The 20,462-nt window shown below is 32.2% G+C and overlaps 2 protein-coding genes across 2 annotated transcripts; both read left to right on the top strand.

The window, feature by feature from the left end:
• The first annotated feature begins 1,722 nt into the window (after window positions 1-1,722).
• LOC105166378 (class V chitinase CHIT5a-like) lies at window positions 1,723-3,753 on the top strand. Its single transcript, XM_011085715.3, has 2 exons — window positions 1,723-3,134; window positions 3,516-3,753. The coding sequence occupies exons 1-2, from the start codon at window positions 1,736-1,738 to the stop codon at window positions 3,542-3,544; spliced, it is 1,428 nt and encodes a 475-aa protein (XP_011084017.3). The 5' UTR covers window positions 1,723-1,735; the 3' UTR covers window positions 3,545-3,753.
• Window positions 3,754-8,554: 4,801 nt separating this feature from the next.
• LOC105166377 (large ribosomal subunit protein uL16) lies at window positions 8,555-11,411 on the top strand. The gene is made up of 4 exons (XM_011085714.3): window positions 8,555-8,708; window positions 10,261-10,762; window positions 10,875-10,956; window positions 11,087-11,411. Exons 1-4 carry the CDS (start codon window positions 8,699-8,701, stop codon window positions 11,159-11,161), a joined length of 669 nt encoding a protein of 222 aa, XP_011084016.2. The 5' UTR covers window positions 8,555-8,698; the 3' UTR covers window positions 11,162-11,411.
• The last annotated feature ends 9,051 nt before the right edge of the window (window positions 11,412-20,462 follow it).

The raw sequence follows: 20,462 nt of genomic DNA, 5'->3' as shown, positions 1-20,462 counted from the left end.
TTGGTTTTTACTTTTTGCATCTCGTGTTTTTTGCGATTCTTGGCCTTTTTTTTTTTTATTTGTACGCCAAACGCGTGGAAAAGATCATTTTTTTTTTTTTATTTGTACACCCCTTGATTGGGATTTTTATGCTTCAAATCATTTATTTTTTATTTTTCGTGATTCTCAGGCCGGTCCACTCCCTTCAAATTATTATTGACAAATAACAAATGCAAATATAATATAAATAATATCTTTTTAACATATGAGGATCAAATGATCTTTAATCAATTAAGTTCGTTGTAAATTGATTTTTCCCCAAACACTATCTAATTTAACTTTTGTCTGTATTTTACTCTTCTTTCAAACACTGCTCATTTTTTATTCTTCTACAACTCTCAACTTTTTCTACAAAAATCACTAAGTTTTCGCAAACACTCCCTTCAAGCTACTTTGATTTTTTGTAAATAAATCCAACTTTCTTTTAGACTGCTTTATCCTCATTATAATAATATTAATTTGATTTTACCCTTTTTAATTCATTTTTAAAATTGATCATATAAAGTTGATGTTAGAATTTTTGAATAATTTATTACTAACAAAATTTGCAATTTCACATATTTAATATTTTGAAATTTTATATTTCATTTTCTACATTATCTGATATTATTCCTATATCATAAAAAAATATAAATTAAATTGCCCTAATCAATTAAAATATGTATATTGACAATAATGCAAGTTTATATATTGTGCATGAATAAACAATTATATTACATAGTCAGGACATTATTGATTTAAATATTTAATGATGTTTCACAAGAAGCAAACAAATAGACGAATCTATTAGCGAACTACGCCTGTCAAAAGTAAAAAACCGAGGTTACATCAAGGATCCAGGGAGAATTGGGCACGCAATTTCGGTTAGACGTCCAGAAATTTGATATTTTTAATAATATAAATGATAAATATTTGTAAAAAAATTAAATATGGAATGTACTAATTGAACTAAAATTATTATTTTTTAGAAAAATAATTATTATTATCAGAAGACAAGTGCAAATATTAAACAAAAATAGTATTTTTTTTCCAAATATATAGGAATAAAACAGTCTTTAACAATTAGGTTTATTTTAAAAATATTTTTTCTACAAACACTATCCAATTTTATCGTTTATCTACTTTTCACCTTTTTACCAACATTACCTACTTGTAATTGTTCCTCAACTTTCAACTTTTTTTTATGAAAATTACTTATTTAGAAGTAAAAGTTTTGGTTAATAGTACTCATTTTAATTGTGCTGATAAGATTTAGTGTTGCACAAATCAAAATGAACTGTTCTGACTCTTTGACTCTTATCTCATACAAATTTCCAAAGACACTCACTGGTCATTCAAATTACTGACCAATATGTGAAGCAACTGTGGAACTTTCAAACAAAGTAAAACAAGACATTTTGGCAGTTGTTCCAAAACCAATACAGAAAATAGGACACCGCTACAGATGAAGATATTCACACACAAGAAGCCGGAAACAAGAAAACGAAACTCTTTTCCATGCTGCAGCTCAGTGAGGTAAGAAATCTTAATAAAAACAAACACAACCCTCCAAACATGATAACAGACATCGAGCATAGAAAGGTCGATGCGTATTATGCTCCTCGTGCCGTCAACGTTGTACGATATCTGTCTAGACATATATAAACGAGGCCTACGTTGTCCCTTTGTCTGATCAATGCAAGAAGGAAGCAAAACCATGGCTAATCATGTAATCTTTTCACTCCTTTTGGCCTTTGTTATCCCTTTCTCTGCAGCTACTTCTGAATATCCTGGTGTTGCAGTGTCAATTTCACTACCACCAACACAATTTTCAGGGGCATTACCACCGCAGATAGCCTTCCCGCCAGCTCTGCGCTCCCTTCCACCACTGCCATATCATACTGTGCCACCGCCAATCTCAACGCCTCCATCACAGTTGGCAGCACCACCACAGATCTCGATTGCCTTTCCGCCTTCTCTTCCTGTGCCGGTGCCAATCTCAATGCCTCCATCACAATTGGGAGCACCACCCCAGATGCCGATTGCCTTTCCACCATCTCTGCCGCCTCTACCACCATCTGGTGCATCTCCTCGTGGCATAAAAGGGGCATACTGGCCTTCATGGCAGGCAGAAAGTCTCCCACCATCGACCATTCCAACTTCATATTTCACACACCTGTTTTATGCCTTTCTCCTGGTTGATGCCACCAGTTTTCAGCTTTTGATCACAGAAGCTGATCAGCAATGGATGGCGAACTTCACCTCCACCATCCACTCAGCCAGCCCTCCTGCTAAGGCCATTCTGTCCATCGGTGGAGCAGGGGAAGGCCCTGGAGTTTTCTCCAACATGGTGAGCAATTCAGATAACCGGGCTGCTTTCATCCAGTCATCCATCGACACCGCACGAAAATACGGTTTCGACGGCCTCGATATAGATTGGGAGTTCCCCAGCAATCCACAAGACATGTTGAACCTTGCACTGTTTTACAAAGAATGGCGTTCTGCCGTCAACCATGAGTCCCTCGCTTCAGGCAAGCCCCGGCTGCTCTTGTCGTCCGCTGTTTATTTCGCTGCTGACTTCTTCATGCCGGGGGACGTCCCACGGACTTATCCAGGCGATGCTATTAGGAATTATGTGGACTTTGTGAGTCCAATGTGCTATGACTATCATGGTGGTTGGGACCCTTCTGCCACCGCGGCTCATGCACTGCTCTATGATAAGACCAGTAACGTGAGCACTAGCCACGGTATTTCGACTTGGAACGGAGACGGCGTTCCGTCCAAGAAAATAGTGATGGGAATGCCAGTTTACGGGAGGACTTGGCAGTTGAAGGATCCTAACCAGCATGGCATCGGCGCTCCTGCTAACGGAACTGGCCCTGGTGGAGGGATCATGATTTATTCAGCTATACTTGGATTCAATACAGAAAACAACGCAACTGTGGTTTTCGACAGCGCAACGGTGTCAACATACTCGTATGCAGGAATGAATTGGATTGGATATGACGACATTACGTCGATTGGGTACAAGATCAAATTTGCTAAGGCTCGGGGACTTGGGGGCTATTTCTTTTGGGCGCTTGGTTTTGACAGCAACTGGGATCTTGCAAGAGCAGGTATTGGATTATTATTCCATTTAATGCAATTTATCTTCATGTAATATTATTTCATATGAAAAAATATTAGAAATTTATCCCTCTATATTTTTTAAAAAATGAATCAATTTACTCTTATATAGGGAAGTAAATTGCTTAATTTTAAAAAATATAAGGAGTAAATTAATGTATTTTAAAAAACACAAAAAAGAAATTGCTAATTTTTTTAATGGGGAGATAATTTGTACATTTATAATATTATAAAATGCTAAATTGTATTTTTTTTCCGATTATTATCAATCAGATAACTCATCAGTAAACTACAATATGATCAAATTATCCATAATGTGCGTGGAAACTCACCATTGGACTAACCTTAAAATTTTTGCTGTATATTTGCAGCTTCTGAAGCATGGGACAGTGTGAATTGATGATCCTTAGCAGAAAAAACGGTCCACTACGATTCGACAATTCCCGTTGTATGAATGATCTGATAGTCCCTCTGTAGTATGTTCTTTGTTAAGAACTAGTCTCGATTCTTTGTTCTTGTACATATTGTGATTCAGAGAGAACTGGTTGTAATCTTGCATGCTGTGTTTCTTTGTATTCTATTTCCGCTTCTATTTAACTATTTCCGCTTTCGGCTAGCTCCTTAAGGCCAATCTGCCATGAATTGCACGGGTAAAATCGTATTTTAGTACCATTAAAAAATGTCAATTTTGTTTTTAGTATCACAAATTTCGCAAGTTCGGGTTTTGGTATTATTAAATCAAAATATAAACATTTTCTGTAGCCCATGTGGGTCTTAACAGCCGTCAATCTACCATTTTGGCGGGGAAAAATCACGTGAGTCTAAAAAAAAAGAGGAAAAAGTGGTCTTCCAACATTTTATAGTGTTTTGGTACCATTAAATCTAAAAATAAGTCTTTTTGGTTCCATAAAGTCATGTGCGCCCCAAAATAAGTAATAAACACATTCCAAAATAAAATATAGATTCCATAAACATGAAGTAAATATATTGGTTATAAATACACGATTTGAGCTAATTGAAACCTGGTTTGACAAAACCCACTTGACAAAATATATGCATTGCAATGCACAATCTTTTGCTAATTGAAATCTACCAAAAGACTTCCACCTATATATTTAGTATATGGCTTTAAAAAATTTAAATAAGGTGATAAAGGTATTGATTAACATGTATAAAAATATATAAGATAAAATTTAGTTAAACAAATAGGTGTAAGAATTTATAAAATCGAGTTGAAAAATAACTACAATACAGAATCACAGTTTATATGGATGGATTTTTAAAATTTGGCCATCCACAGAAAAATCTTATAAATTTTATATGTTACTCAAGACTCATATTAGTTAATACAGAAAATAATAAATCATTATAAAACTATTTAAAATTATCATATAATTTCATAAAGAGTACGGTTTTGCAGAGAAGGAGCATAATTCAAGGAACTTTATAAATTTACCCAAATTTTAAAAAATTCTGAAAATTAACAAGTACTATATATATCAGCTAATAAAACTTTATAAAAAGTTTTATAACGAAAAGACATCTAGAAATAGGTTAAATACTTGTATAGGTTGAACTCTTTTGGCGGGTTTTAATTAGCAAAAAATTGTGCATTGCAATGCATATATTTTGTCAAGTGGGTTTTGTCAAACCAGGTTTTAATTAGCTCAAATCGTGTATTTATAACCAATATATTTTGCTTCATATTTATAAATTCTTTTTTTATTTTGGAATGTGTTGTATTACTTATTTTGTGCCGCACATAACTTTATGGGACCAAAAAGACTTATTTTTAGGTTTAATGGTACCAAAACAAATATTAAAAGACCAATTTTCTCTCTTTTTTTTCGGACTCATGTGACTTTTTCCACCAAAATTGTGAGGTTGACAGCCGTTAAAGCCCATGTACACAACACATGGGCTCCGTCGTTAAGTTGGTACCAAAAATGCATATTTTTTTGTTTAATAGTACCAAACCCGAACTTGCAAAATTTGTGGTACCAAAAATAAAACTAATCTTTTTTAATGGTACCAAAACACGATTTTGCCCGAATTGTGTAATCTGAACAAAAAACATCGATTAAATTTCGTACCGTATCTTTTGGATATTGACATTTAGTCTTTTTATCTTTTTAAGTTAGCAAATAGATTCCATAACTTTTGATTCTTCAGTTGTCCGAATTTACTAATATTGCCAGTAAAAAGCATGTACCCGACACATGTCGTTTCTAATTTGGGCTTTTTGTTCCTATTGGTCAATTTAAGGAACCAAAATCACAAAACGTTAAAAATTATAGGACATATAATACTACTCTTGAAAAATAAAGGACTAAAACCTCAAAATATAAAAAAATACAAAACAAAAAAGTTACCTCCATACCGATAGAAATTGAGAATGGAAACAAAAGCCCCAAATTTAAAAAAACATATGGAAGGCACATGTTTTTTTCCAACTATATTTGTAAACTTCGACAACTAAAAATTAAAATTGTAAAAAATTCAAGAATTACACAACCAATTTAGTATGTTAGAAAGATAAAAACGTCAAATCAAAAAACAAAAACTGCATTTAAGCCCCCAAAACACGATAAGTGAACAGTAAATTATCGTCAAATGGGAAGACCTCCATTTGTGATAGAGACGACTTACTCAATTTCACTATTTCATATAATTACGCCTTTGACCGAAATTTTAGATTTTATCATTAATTCTCTCTATAATATTCTTATACCGGCTATGTTTAAGTTATTTATAATATAATTTTTAATAATAGTAGTCTCATTTATTTAAACTTTTCATTTTATTAGTAATGTTGCTCAATGAGAATATGAAAAAAAAAATTAGATTGATTATAATGATTTTTGGAATGAATTGAAGTAGAATAAATTAATTTCTTTAAATAAATTATTAAATTTTGTCAAGAATTTAATGATTTAGATTACATTACTTAATGCTGGAAAAATTATTTGATAAAGAGTTTAACTATATAGATCAAAATACTGCAATGCATTACATATTCAATCGCCCAATTAATGGTTATGTTCTATTAATTAGACATAGAAAAAATTATATTTGTTGTGATGTCAAATTATATTTACTGCAATTTTAATGAGATTATTATACTTATCGCAAAAGATTAAGAAACTAAAACATCCCCAAGTTGCTCATATTTTTATGATGTATGACTAATATAATATAAAAATGTGATTGTAATATAGTATATAAAATTTTATATATTGATGCAGGTCGCGAGATGAGGGTCACATCATCGAATTTGGATACCCTTAGATCGGATCACAAAAGTAAAAATATGGTAAGAGTGTATAGTCGAGCGATCGTGTTTTATAGGGAAAGTTACTTCTTCTAGAATTATGCAAGATTAATTCTTCCCCAAATTGCTTACAGCGTCTATTAAGGCATGATTACACCTTAGCACAGTTTGAATTCTGTCCACTTGTTGATTTGCCTCCTGTCAACCAATATGTCCAGATAGTCCATACTGAGCCTACTATAATTGAGGTATCAGGGCAACGGGTGAACGCTGAATGGGCCTCTGACCCTTTATGAACCCATGCATTCTTGCAACCACTTGCTATACTTCACCACAACAGGTGCTCTTCAGTTGACACACTAACAATTGATTTAGCTACACTCGTGGGCAATAGCCAGTTGTTTGCTCATCGTTCTATTTTTTATAATTCTCTTAGAAAGAAAATGAATAAATCAGCAATCAATTTTTTAAAAGAATATTAAAAGAAAAAAAGCTTACTGTGACCTTCTCTACCCTTAGGCCAGAACACATCCTATTGGTCTTTCTCGTTCTATAGTCAGGAGAAGACCTCCATAAAACATGGTAGCGTGCCAAGCTTGTCGCCCATGAAAATTCTTATAAACAAATTAAATAAAAAACTGGCATTATTTTCAGTAACATTGAATTAAAATAATAAAATATGATTAAAGCGCAAAACTTACCAATTTCCTCAACGGATGATAACCTATCTCGATATACTCTGCTCCCTAGCTATGGATTCACTGCCCATTTGGGTCTTGTTCTTCTGGGACTTTTCCTAAAACTCTAGTGTGGAATCCGTGGACCAAAGCAGGAGCAAGGTCGCCCACATCCCCTCTGCTACTAATCTAGCCTTTTGTGTATTTTTTTTCTAGCTCTTTTAAAGACGTGTCGGAGTCAGTTGACTAGTTGTGAGTAAAAAACCTTCTTTATCTTATGGTCCAGATAGTCTCCAAGAGCTACATGAGAGAAAATAAAATTATGTTAATATGATAAAAAAATAAGAACATTAAAGAACCCAAACACCTACCTTGAGCACAGTGAACCAGAAATTCAAATGTTCTAGCAAGACGCAGGTGTAATTACGCAACCTTGCGTGAAGTGGTTCTGTATCACCCCTCGATGGTTGAGTGAAACAGATGATGAGACTTATAGAAAAGAAACATACCAATTAATTTACGTTTACTGGAATCAAAAGTATATTACTCTCCTGGAATGTATTTATAATTTCACAAATCATATCGACGTAATTTACTCTAAAAAACTTAACAAATAGTCGAATAATAAATATATAATTAGAAAGAGATTAATTTGTAATATATATATATATTATTATTATAATCAAAGAGCACCTCTATCTCAAATTATTTTGTTACATTTTATTTTTAAATTATTTTAACAGTTGTTTTTTCCCCCTCTCTTTGCCTCAAATACCTCTTTCTCTCAATTTCCCCTTTTCTTTTTCTTCCCTCTCACTTCTTTCAATAACTTCTCACAACTTCTATTTATTTAATTAAAATATATATTTTGAGAAAATAACAATTATACTATTCAAGTTTCAAATTAATTGCATAGACAATTGAGTGGTGCCAGACAAGTATATATTTATTCTTATTAAAAAAACTGAAAAAAAAAAAGAGAATACTTAGGTTATGCCCTTAAATGTCTTAGTAGTATTACCATCTCATTTTTATCTAAATTTACAATCTTACCAGTTTTTACTGTAAAATACACAGATATGTTGATGAACTTTTTTTTATATAACCAGCAGTCGTGACACACTGTATTTGTGTACATATAATAAATAATTTTTCACGTTTTAAAATATATTATAAATAAAAAATATATAAACCAATACATCAAAATTATTGATATAGTGGTATTAAAATGATATTCAACCACTTTTTTAATTAAAAAAAGTAATTAGCAGAATAATTATTATATTTAAAAATTAATATAAAAATATTATTAACTGTGATTTGTGAGTATTTTAAATATTTTTTTATTATATTATTATTTATAATATAATTATCATTTCTATCAGACAAAAAAAATATAGCATTTTCCCCTTATAGATGAACCATACAAGTCAGCCCTATGCATTTCTAGAAGGCTTGCTTTCAACAGAAGGGGCTCCCATTCACATTAACATGACCCAAGCCCATACGTAAGCCCACACCCTATATTTCTTATAAATAGCATTTCTACCCCCAAACCCTAGCTCTGTTTCTCTCATAATTCAGTGGATCCGCGGCCGAGTTCGCCATGGGAAGAAGTAAGTTTCTTCCGCCAACAGCTTGCTTTAATTTGGTTTTCTTTTCTTCGGGTGTCTGTGTGTGTGTGTGCGGGTGTGTTTGTCTGTGTGCTCTCAGGCAGCTTTGATCAAATGAATATAGGGTTTGTTTTGCTATCTTCTACGGTGCGAACAAATGCGCGGTCTTTAGTTTAGTAGCTTTCGGAGGTCGCACTAATTGAAGGCGGGTTCCTTCTTCGGCACGAGCCGCATAACTATTGAACGTATTTGTGCACGCTTTTGTTTCAGTTGTTAAATCATTGTGTGGAACGCTGATTCTTTTTATTTTTTTTTTCTGGATGAAAAATGATTGTGCGGAAGTACATGTAATTTTGTATGTATTTAATTGCACCCCCTTTTGTTCTTGAAATATAAAAAAGCTATGAACAATCTCATCTAGTGTAAAAATGTTAGAACATTAATTGTATTTTCTGATACTACGATTACATAACTGGAATTTATTTCCAACTCCAGAAGTTGTTAAGTCTTGGCCCAGGAGTCTAAATAGCCGAAGTTTGGATTACAGATTTGGCTGCATCTCGTGGTTTTCTTTCGCAGTATGGTTTATGAAGCACATGAAAATAGATTAACTCATGAAAATCCTCAAATTGGGCGGAAAACAGGATCTCAGTGAGGTAGAAAACAATCACCAGTCACCACCCACCAAAGCAGAACCTACCTCAATCCCCCCCCCCCACCAAAAAAAAAAACAGATCCCCCACAACTACCAAAATTAAACATAAGAAAACATAAGACAAAAATCCCATTTTTCCTGCTTCAGTAAATGTTAGGTTTTTCTTGTGTAATTTGAGCTATTCTTTGTGCCTGGGTTAGTGCTGCCTTGAATGAGATGGATTGGGAATTGGGTTTTCTAATTGGAGCTATAGATTCGTTTCTCTTTGATGTCTGGGCATTTATTTGAGCATGTAGACATTAAGTATTATACATTGATTGACGAACCACATGATGTCTGCCTCTATTCATTTGGTTGCTTTTGTCATGTTTGTAGATAATAATGAGTTAGACTATATATTCATATTTAGGTATCTTAGTTTATGCTCTACACTTTTGAGCTCTAAGAAGTTTTATGCTGGTTTATCCCAGATGAGTGAAATTGAACGGCCATCTAAGATTGTGTACGTGTCAAGTTCTTTAGTTTTGCTTCCATGGGATTCTGTTTGATGATTGATTGACAGAACTTTATTGTAAGATAATATATTTGACCCTTTCACTTCAGGGATATGCTACAATTCCATAGAGTTTCTAAGTCAATTGGCTGAGTTTCAAACCAGAGTTTGTTTATTTTATTTTGGTAAATATGGGAATCTGTTTACCCCCTTGTCAATATCATTGACTTTGGCCGTGTAGCATTTGAAAGGAATTGTGGGTGTACTCTTCAATCGCATGTATAGTATGTGAAAAAAGATGTTAAAACAAAAAGTTGGGTGTATTAGCAACTGCACGTTTGTTTTTTAGGATGTTTACATAAATGTACCAGTGGTGGTGACCTTGATGGGTTATATCTTGTGTGTAGGACCTGCGAGGTGTTACCGCCAAATCAAGAATAAGCCATACCCAAAATCCCGGTATTGCCGTGGTGTTCCAGATCCCAAGATCAGGATCTATGATGTGGGAATGAAAAAGAAGGGCGTGGATGAATTCCCTTTCTGTGTGCACTTGGTGAGTTGGGAGAAGGAGAACGTCTCCAGTGAGGCACTTGAAGCTGCTCGTATTGCATGCAACAAGTACATGACCAAGTTTGCTGGAAAAGATGCTTTCCATTTGAGGGTCAGAGTCCATCCCTTCCATGTGCTGCGTATCAACAAGATGTTGTCATGTGCTGGAGCTGATAGGCTCCAAACTGGCATGAGGGGTGCTTTTGGCAAGCCTCAGGGTACTTGTGCTCGTGTGGCTATCGGGCAGGTTCTTCTGTCCGTCCGTTGCAAAGATGGCAACAGCCACCATGCTCAGGAGGCATTGCGTCGTGCAAAGTTCAAGTTCCCTGGTCGTCAAAGGATAATTGTTAGCAGAAAATGGTGTGTTAGCTTCTTAACACCTCTTTTCATTTTGGTCTTTTTGATGACTCATATCATGTAATTTATACTGAAGACCTCACCCCAAATATTTTACTTTGGTCTTAATTTTCAGGGGCTTCACAAAATTTAACCGCGGGGATTACGTGAAGTGGAAATCAGAGAACAGGATTCTACCTGATGGTGTCAATGCCAAGGTATGTTACCTTAGATTGAGACCTTTTTTACAGATTATAACTATACATTTGATTTTTGATAGCAACATCTCGTATCCATGTTGACATTCTGCACTTTGCATTGGGTACTTAAATGTTAAAACTCTTGCAGCTTCTGGGATGCCATGGGCCATTGGCGAATCGTCAACCAGGAAGAGCATTTTTATCTGAGGGTCCAGCTGCTTAGGACGTCTATTTAGGAATGGACTTGGAAATATGTCTATTTAACTTTCAGTCCATTCCTACATATGAATCACTCCCTAAAGTTAGATTATGTTTTGGTAGTGGTATTACTGATGATTTGATGTTTCCGATGATAGAGGATTCGGTTTTAAGCCAATTATAACTTCTATTGCACTATGTTGCCAGTTTCTTTGTACTGTTTTTCAAATTGGTTAAAAATGAAAACCAAACAAGAGGTATTTCTTTGTTGGTCATTTTGTAGTTTGGTCTTGCATCTTTGAAGGTGGCTTTGCTTAGATTTGGTGGAAACAAAGTCTGCAGTTTTCTTATCAATAATATGAATTGAAATGAATCTGTCAGATTGAAAAAAATTTCAGCAGGATGTGCACCACCTGTGTCTAATCGTGGTGCATGTTTGTCATTGGTTCGAGGGTGGCTAGTTTTGTGAAGTACAAAATGTGTCATGTCAACTTTGAATATCATCAATTCAGAAATATGAGGATGCTATAAATTGAAATTCTGAATATTTTGACATTTTTGTGTATGGTCTCGTAGCTCCCAAGGTTATTGGGTTGGGCGACATAATATTTGTGATGATTTCTGTTACTTGGATTTGCTTTAGTTTCTCTATTCCTGTTGTTATTATGTGTGATATATGGATTTCTTTGTTGGTTTCTTGATCACTCATATCCCTTTTGACTCGTAGCAAATTGACGGAAAGATGTTTACCTGGAAAATTGTGTTTTGGGTTTTGAAATGCGCATTGAAGATATGATAAAGATTTATTCTTTGTGGAGATATTTTCGAACTTCTTGGTATTGTTTTATTAGAAGGATGGGCTAGGGTTAGTTTAAATTTTTAAAATCACTCTTTAATCTTATCAAATTTCGAAAAGGGGGTTAATTTGATAATTGGAAGTATTGTAGCCAATGTTTTGAAGTCCAATCCGATTGAATGCTCAAACCTTTTGAACTGTCAATTGGGCCATAAAATGGGCCGGCAGGTTGAAATTAGAAAATAGGAGGACATAAAAAGCGTTTTTCTGGTATTTTTTTTTTTATTATGAAAAAGTTCGACTAGTGATTCAAGCGGTGAACTATGTGATCTTGTGCTGGATTAATTGAATTGAATGTGTCACCAGTTGAGTGTAAATAAATGATAAAACTTTTAGCTTTTCTTTTAAAATGTGTATTAATTCTATCAAGTATCCTAATTTTGCTTATTCCAGAAAAGATAATAGATTATTCATGAAAATTGCATTGCTTCTGTTAAATTGGAATTTTTGTTAAGTTTAACTATTTTATGTTAGAGATAATTGCATTTTTCTTTTTTGAGGTTTGGTGTAATTATATGTAGCCCTCCTGTGGTTTGAAAAATTACATCTAACATCCTTGATGTTTGTTTCTGTCTAATAAATAAGTCCATCCATTAGTCAAGATTCATGAAATTTGTTGAAAAAATATTGAATGAAAATTAATTTTTGTACTCGATTGATTGATTACTAACTTATTGTAGGTCAAAAGATTTTTTTCAACTAAGTTATCCTTATAACGTTGAAAACATGTTTTTTTTACATGCATTAACATATAAAAATGTATGAGGTTAATTTGGTCATAAAAAGATTTATAGGACCTGTAATAAGTCATTAATAAGTCAATTAGGGGTCAATATAGATTTTTTCTTATTTTTTTGTTATATATCATCAAATTAGGTGAATTTTGACTTACGGAGAGACTTATTTATTAGACAGAACCAAACTTCAGGGGTGATAGACGTAATTTTTCAAACTACAAAGCGTCTACGTATAATTACTTCAAACATCAGAGAAGGGGAGTGTAATTATCCCTTTATGTTATATGTAAATATAAAATTCTAATTTCTTTTCAGAATTCAGTTTCGCTCTTTCTGATAAATTATTTTATAATAAATTAGTGTACCAAATTTTCAGTTAACTTAGAAAATGTGTAATATTATTTTTTGTATTTCTTATTAGTTTGTTTTTAAATTTATTTTATTATATTGTATGCCTTATTGAATTAATAATGTGAAAAAAAATAGTGAAATTATATATTTAAAAAGATAGGTTGTTAAGTATATTAATATTATTTATTATTTGATATTATTTTTAATATATTAATAATTATCTATGATATAAATATAATGTCATCACTTCGAGCAGTTATATGTTATATTGTTACATCATATTTTATTAGTTCTAATCCCATGTTGTTAGAATTTAAATTTGTTAAAAGTATCTTTAGATGATTAGAAGCATTTCGCATGTCTAGCCTATAAAATTTTCATTTCTTTCAACTACACAAGTGTGCGAAATATAGAGTCTACTTGCTTTTTGCCATTAAAATACATTTTTTTAATCAGATTTTGAATTTGATTTGAATTCTAATTTTATTTGTGTTATACTTATTAGCAAGAAAATAATATTTTTTTAATATCTACAAGTTCCGTTTTCAAATATATCACCCAATGTAGCACCTCCTAACGATACTACACTTTATTACAACTAATTATCATTTTATCGTACCCTTTCTTTAATTCCAACTCATTTTACAAAAAATTCTCATTTAACTAGTAAAACACATTTTATTTTTATCAATACAAAATTTAAATGTCATAAGAGCAGGTAATGGCAAAATAAGGTCCGTATAAATAGGTATGGCAGTTTTTGCCCTGTATCAATCGAAATTTGCGCGTTTATTGCCCTTTGACCATTTTACATTTTTATGATAAAGCCCTTATAGTCCATTTTCATGCTCTTAATTTGGTCCAACATGCTTTCGAAAATAAAATTACACCTCCATATATTCGTACCTTATTTTGGCGGCCTTGCTCCTAGATATTCCAACTCCTTAATTTTACGGATATCCTCAAACCACACTACTGCAGCAGATGGTTCATAGGAACTTGGCTCATTCATCAACAAACAGCATAGCCCTATTTTGGGCGTGAAGATACTCCATAATAGAGACATGGTAAAATTTTTTGGATGAACAAATGGAACAGAACCCTTTAATTTATTAAAGAAATAGTTGAAAATATAGATACTTCTTCCTCTATAGGAGGAGACAACTATTTAGCATAAAGAGGATTCTTCTTGTTGAGGAAATCCCTATGACTGAAAACTTAAAACACAAGACTTTGAAAGACTCAAATTTAATCTATTGAAAAGTTGGAGAAAGTTTTTCTAATATCCTCCATCTGCTTCATAACTTACTTATTTATCACCGTACGCGAACTTCAAACTTGTTTTTAGATGACACCAATGCGTTCATTATCTACTTGTTCTTTTGTGACTGACGTCATTGGTTGTATGCCTTGTCGGCAACTGGTATCCACTTTTTCTTGACCGTTGGCTTATTTGTTGTCTTTATCGACAGTCTAGCTTTCGATTTTTTACATTATGAGGTTTTTACCTCATTTTGTAAAAATATTTCTTTTAACCTTTTTGGGTTTTGGTTCGGGTTTCTTTTAGGTTACCCGAATCTTGGTTTCGAATAGGGGCTTCTCTTATTTTTCACAGTAAGAACATATGTGGTTGTGCCATTGCCCTACATACATCATATTGCATGCTTTCATTCCGTGGCCTCGGTTGCAGGCAACTTATTTTCTATATCAGGATCCTCTTTTTCTCGAATAAGCTTTATGCGAACTCAATGTTTTTTCTTGTCATGGAATTTAAATGGAGTGATTCACTTAATTTGTTTGAAAAAATTTAAATAAATATTTTACTTTGTCCATCTCGGTGAGACAAACCTATAGTCTCCAGACTTTTCTGGTAGAGATATCATTTTCACTAATGAACGATACCAGGAGAGCCTCTCCTATGAAAGCTTTGATTTTATTAAAGCCTACTATATCTGACCTCTGCAACTTAATGAAATGAAATAATTAATGAGATCCGTTGTATAATACATACTATATATAATTCTTGAACATCACTTTCCAATATAAAGATTTGTAAATATTATATTTTAGAGACAAGTATTTGGTTGTTGCAGTTTATGAGTTAGCACAACTCAGATCCCTCTCGAACCCGCAGAGCATAGACACCTTAGAATTATACATAAAATTAAAGGAATTTTTATTTGGTCAACAAATTGATAGAATACAAATTGGTTTATCAGCATACCGCAGGGGAAAGAAAAAGGGCAACAGAAGCCTCAAACTGCGTAATCTTGTTTGTTGGGCACAATTCGCAAGGTAATTTCCAAGAATTTTCTTGGAATCTTATATGTTATGAATAGCGACCTATATAATTAGGGTACATTAGTAATATTCACCTTAATGTCTAGGGGCTACATAGTTATTTGTCACTTAAGGGGTATTAGTAATTTTTCAAATAATAATTGTATATTCGTATTACGTCAAATCTCAGGGAAAATAGCTAGTCAAATATATATATATATATATTTTATTTTTTAGAGCATCACGTTATTGTGTTGTTTAACAATAGTTGAAGATGTTTCATGCAATTATGAACATCACACAATAAAAGAAAAACATAAATAGAAATAATATATCTTTCCTGGTCAACATAAAGAATAGTTAAAATTTTCAACTTACATTTAAATTTTATTCTATTTCAAAAATTATAGTTTGGACTATTTAAGTCGTCAATAAGTAATTAATTAATACTTTTAAATGGGTGCGATTTTTTTCCAATCTTGCATATGAAATTATAATTGGGCATCATATTTGATTGTTATTTAAACCCAAGCTTTTTGCTGTCACTCTTGTCATACCTTGTCAACAAATATGGTTGGATGCACATCAACAAATGTTTTACTCTTGGTTGTGATTGTTTTCTCCACATTCTCAATCAGTTTTCAAAATGAAATATCAGAAACACGTAGTTTGTTTCATCGTAAGTTAGGATATAATCCTTCCTATGTGAACAAGTACCATCAGGAGAGAACTTTTGTAAGTTTATTGAAAGCCGTGTCATCCGGACCGAATCCACTGCACGGAAAGACAGTTCCAATAGCCACTCCAACATTTAGAGGTTCATTGAGAGATGCACCCGACGGGCCGGATCCAATTCACCACAATGTACCTCCAACATTTAGAGGTTCATTGAGAGATGCACCCGATGGGCCGGACCCAATTCACCACAATGTACCTCCAACATTTAGAGGTTCATTGAGAGATGCACCCGACGGGCCGGATCCAATTCACCACAATGTACCTCCGGTGGCCACTTCAAATCTTATATCGTAGAAGCAACCATATGTTTTACCAAGGATCTTGAGTTGCTATAAAAAGTTTCCTATCAACCATATGCATTTGAAAAAAGTTCATTGAATGTTATAAGAAGTGAAGCATGACATCCTTATGTTCAATTTCGTTATGTATCCAACCAAACTAATTATTTTCCTATCAATTCATTAAACCTGCAGTGTATAAAAGGCAAGAAATTACAACATATAATTTTATAGGGTTGCATTCGATCAACAAAATAGGACAATATAAACACTCGTAAGCATGTAAACGTCACACACTTTTTCGATAACGTGCACAGATAATATCATGCATCATCTCATCATATGCACTTTTCCATCTCTACATGAAATTTGACTCTTACCCACTTTTTCTATATCTATCGATATAAAAGTATGAATAATCCTAAACATTTTTTATTTTTCATTGGTTTTACCTATGTTAACCTTGTACTAATATTATTTCTAGTGACAATTATGTAAAATAATTTATGTATTAATCAATACTAATTACTTTTATATTATTCATATATAGTAACTCATATTAATTGGCTTTCACATTGTATTTATTTACACATCTTTTTAAGTAATGCTAATTAATAAGATATAAGGTTGAAGAAAATTTTTAAATGCACCACCTAAATTATTGAAAAATATTAATTACAACGAGAAATTATATAATTTCATAGAAAGCCAATACATAGAAATGCACCACCTATTCAAGTTCGTGTATTGCATTTAGAACATCACATATGAATTTTTAATTTCTATACATATATGATTTTTCAAACATTAAATCAAAGATACATGAGGCTCCGCAATTAGAATATATTCTTTTAATCCATTCAATGGTATATTTTTAAATTATTTAGACATAATAAAAATTAAAAGTCACTTTTAAAAAATGTTCAAAATAAAATAAAGTGAAGAACAAATTCGTCCACGAAATAAATAGAAAAGAATTATTTTAATTATAACTCTGAAAATAAAGAATGGAATCAATAAGGTCTTCAGTTTTAAAAATATCTAAATTTCTACTACAAAACTTGTCACTTCAAAAATACTAACTAGAAAAATAGTGTGACATAATAAGACAAAGCTTAATTAATATTAAATTGATAGCCTATTTAAAATTTGGACTGGTTTTATCATAGAAACTAAAGTTAGTATGTTATTAATGATCAATTAAGTTTAATTATTTAAATATTTAAATATTTAAATTTATGTCCCCTTAATATTCTTTATGTAATACACAAGATGTATTCGGATAGCAATTATAAGACATCATAAAACAAAAATATTCTAGCATACGTCTTATAGAGAAACAAAAAAAAATAACATTTGAACATTAATAAAATAATAATTTCACCATAATTTTTAGAAATATTTAAGTTGAATTTACCATCTATATATCCAAAATATCAATTGTCATTATATTAACAATACTCCTATATGTGAAAATCATGGAAAACGAAATTTAACAATCATAAGTTACTTAAATTATATGTTATGTTGTTACGTCATATTTTATATGTTCTAATCCCCATGTTGTTATAATTTAAATTTGTTAAAAAATAATTATCTTTAGATGATTAGGAGCATTTCACATGTTTAGCTTATACTAAAAAAAGAAGTGGGATTTGGGACGGATAACACAACCGTGCCATAAATCATTTCTAATTGGGGCGGCCATTGAAGCTAATTAGGAATAGAGTAATGTATTAAAAGGATTATATTACAAATAACCGTTCCAATAACGGTACAATGGCTATATTTTAACGGCTAAATTACCATTCCTAATTGTGTTCCTGTGCCTGTTCCTGAGTGTGCTTCAACAGCTAATTTATCACGGTTATTTTATGTATTCCAAACATTAATCCACTGGCTGTTCCAAATTTTTCTATATTTATATATTCTTTTATTTACATTTTAATCTCACTTTCTTCTTGCATTCTTATATTCTCTCAGTTCTCTCAATCTCTCTCGAATTTTTGTTGATCTCTCACTATCTTTCTAACATTTTTATACTCGTGTTCGTCAATCCCTCCCACATTTTCGTCGACCTTTGAAGTTATTTTAGTCAAATAACAACTTGAACTATTTTTTGTCAATTAAAATACATGCAGTACTTGTTAATTGGTTATATTTATTCTACTTTTGTCAAAAAAATTAATGTCTGTAATAATATACATATATATAAATATATATGTATGTGTAAGACTCATCATGTTAAGATAGTTGACGAGATGGATGGATGTGAAGAACCTGCCCGAGGAGGGGGAGTTCTTACGCTGGAGTTTAAAAATGGTGTTACTGCATTTATATAATCGGTCAAGTCTCAACATGCATATATGGATGGTGAGAAAATTAAGTGTCCATATCGAAAGTGCAAAAATAAAGTTTTTAACACACTAGACGAGGTAAATTTTGACTTGTATATGAAAGGGTTTATGTCGGAGTAATATAATTGGACTTCCCGTAGCGAGGAGTGGGTGTAAGAGTACTTTAATGTTGTCACCGCATCCTTTTGCAGGAGAGGCAAACTCTAGCTCCACATGAGGAAGAGGGTACTAGGATACACTTGGGTATATGGCGTAGATGGATTCTGCGCAGAGGATGCTTTTAGATGCAGTCGGACTAGTTTTCTAGTCTTCTAATTATAACTAGGAGGGTGCACCTCATGTTGGTATGAGGTCCTGTCCTACTGATCCCCGACCTAGTGCATATTATGGCGGGGCCTCCCTATGATTATGTATCTTGCCTAGTTCATATTTAGTACTATGTTTGTTTTCATTTTCAAATTATTTAGTCAAAACATACTCAATGTTTGTCATCATTCAAAAACACATTATTTAGGTATTTTTAACTGTTTTAGCATAAATACATACATATATATACACACATATATACATAAATATATATAAAAAAGACTTAATTTGACAATAAATAGTAATTTTTATCTCCCAAAACACAATATTAAACATATAATACTTATTTTAAATTATCTCAAAAAATAAATCCAAACATACATACTATCTCTAACACATATTTATTTATCTTTGTTTTTCTCTCTATATCTCCACAAAACACTCAGAAAACGAATCCAAACATTATGTAGATATTCAATATTATTTTTTTCTATTTGTTAGAGCCACACGTTACTAAGTTGTTCAACAATGGTTGAAGATGTTTTATGACATCATACAATAAGAAAACATAAATAAAAACATTATTATATCTTTGCTTGTTAATTTTCGATCATAAATTTAAAATTATTCTATTTCAAAAATTATAGTAAATTTTATAAGCAGTCAATAAGTAAGCAATTAAATGGGTGGTGATTTTCTTCCAATATTGCATAAGAAATAATAATTGCACATCAAATTTGATTGTTATTTAAACTCAAGTTTTTTGTTTTTTCCTTCACTCTTATGATACCTTTTCAACGAATATGGGTGGATGCACATCATCAAATGTCTTACTCTTATTTATCATTCTTTTTTCTACATTCTCAATCAGTTTTCAAAATGAAACATCAGAAACACGAAGTTTGTTTTATCGTAAATTAGGATATGATCCCTCCTATGTGAACAAGTACCATCAAGAGAGAACTTTTAAAAGTTCATTAAAAGCCGTGCCATCTGAACCAAATCCACTGCACGGAGAGACACTTCCAATAGCCACTCCAACCTTTAGTGGTTCATTGAGAGAAATACCTTCCGGACCAAATCCATTGCACAACAATGTACCTCCAGCTGCTGCTCCAAATCTCATGTCATAGAAGCAACCATCTGCTTTACCAAGGAAATATGACAATGACTGAAATGTTGTAGTTATTTCTATCTCAAAGACTTAAGTACCCTGTTTTTATATCTATCTATATATCTATGAAAGTATGAATTTTCCTAAGTGTTTCTTGTTCATTTTTGGGTTTACCCATATTAACGTTATAATAATACTATTCCTAATGATAATAATGTAAATGAATTTAGTTATTAATCCGTACTAATTTCACATTCTACTTATTTACTCATAGCATTTTTTTTCATTATGATATTTATTATATAATAA

The sequence above is a fragment of the Sesamum indicum genome, linkage group LG7, assembly GCF_026168435.1.
Source record: "Sesamum indicum cultivar Baizhima isolate 11 linkage group LG7, ASM2616843v1, whole genome shotgun sequence".
NCBI classification, from domain to species: Eukaryota; Viridiplantae; Streptophyta; class Magnoliopsida; order Lamiales; family Pedaliaceae; genus Sesamum; species Sesamum indicum.
The sequence above is the reverse complement of the archived record's forward strand: the minus strand, read 5'-3'. Positions and strand labels throughout refer to the sequence as shown.

Bases quoted from the DNA above. Each gene is read 5' to 3' on its own strand.
- LOC105166377 (XM_011085714.3), top strand. The intron at 10,763-10,874 runs GTGTGTTAGCTT...CTTAATTTTCAG, and splicing joins ATAATTGTTAGCAGAAAATG to GGGCTTCACAAAATTTAACC. The intron at 10,957-11,086 runs GTATGTTACCTT...AAACTCTTGCAG, and splicing joins CTGATGGTGTCAATGCCAAG to CTTCTGGGATGCCATGGGCC.
- LOC105166378 (XM_011085715.3), top strand. From the start codon at position 1,736: ATGGCTAATCATGTAATCTTTTCACTCCTTTTGGCCTTTGTTATCCCT. The intron at 3,135-3,515 runs GTATTGGATTAT...GTATATTTGCAG, and splicing joins CTGGGATCTTGCAAGAGCAG to CTTCTGAAGCATGGGACAGT.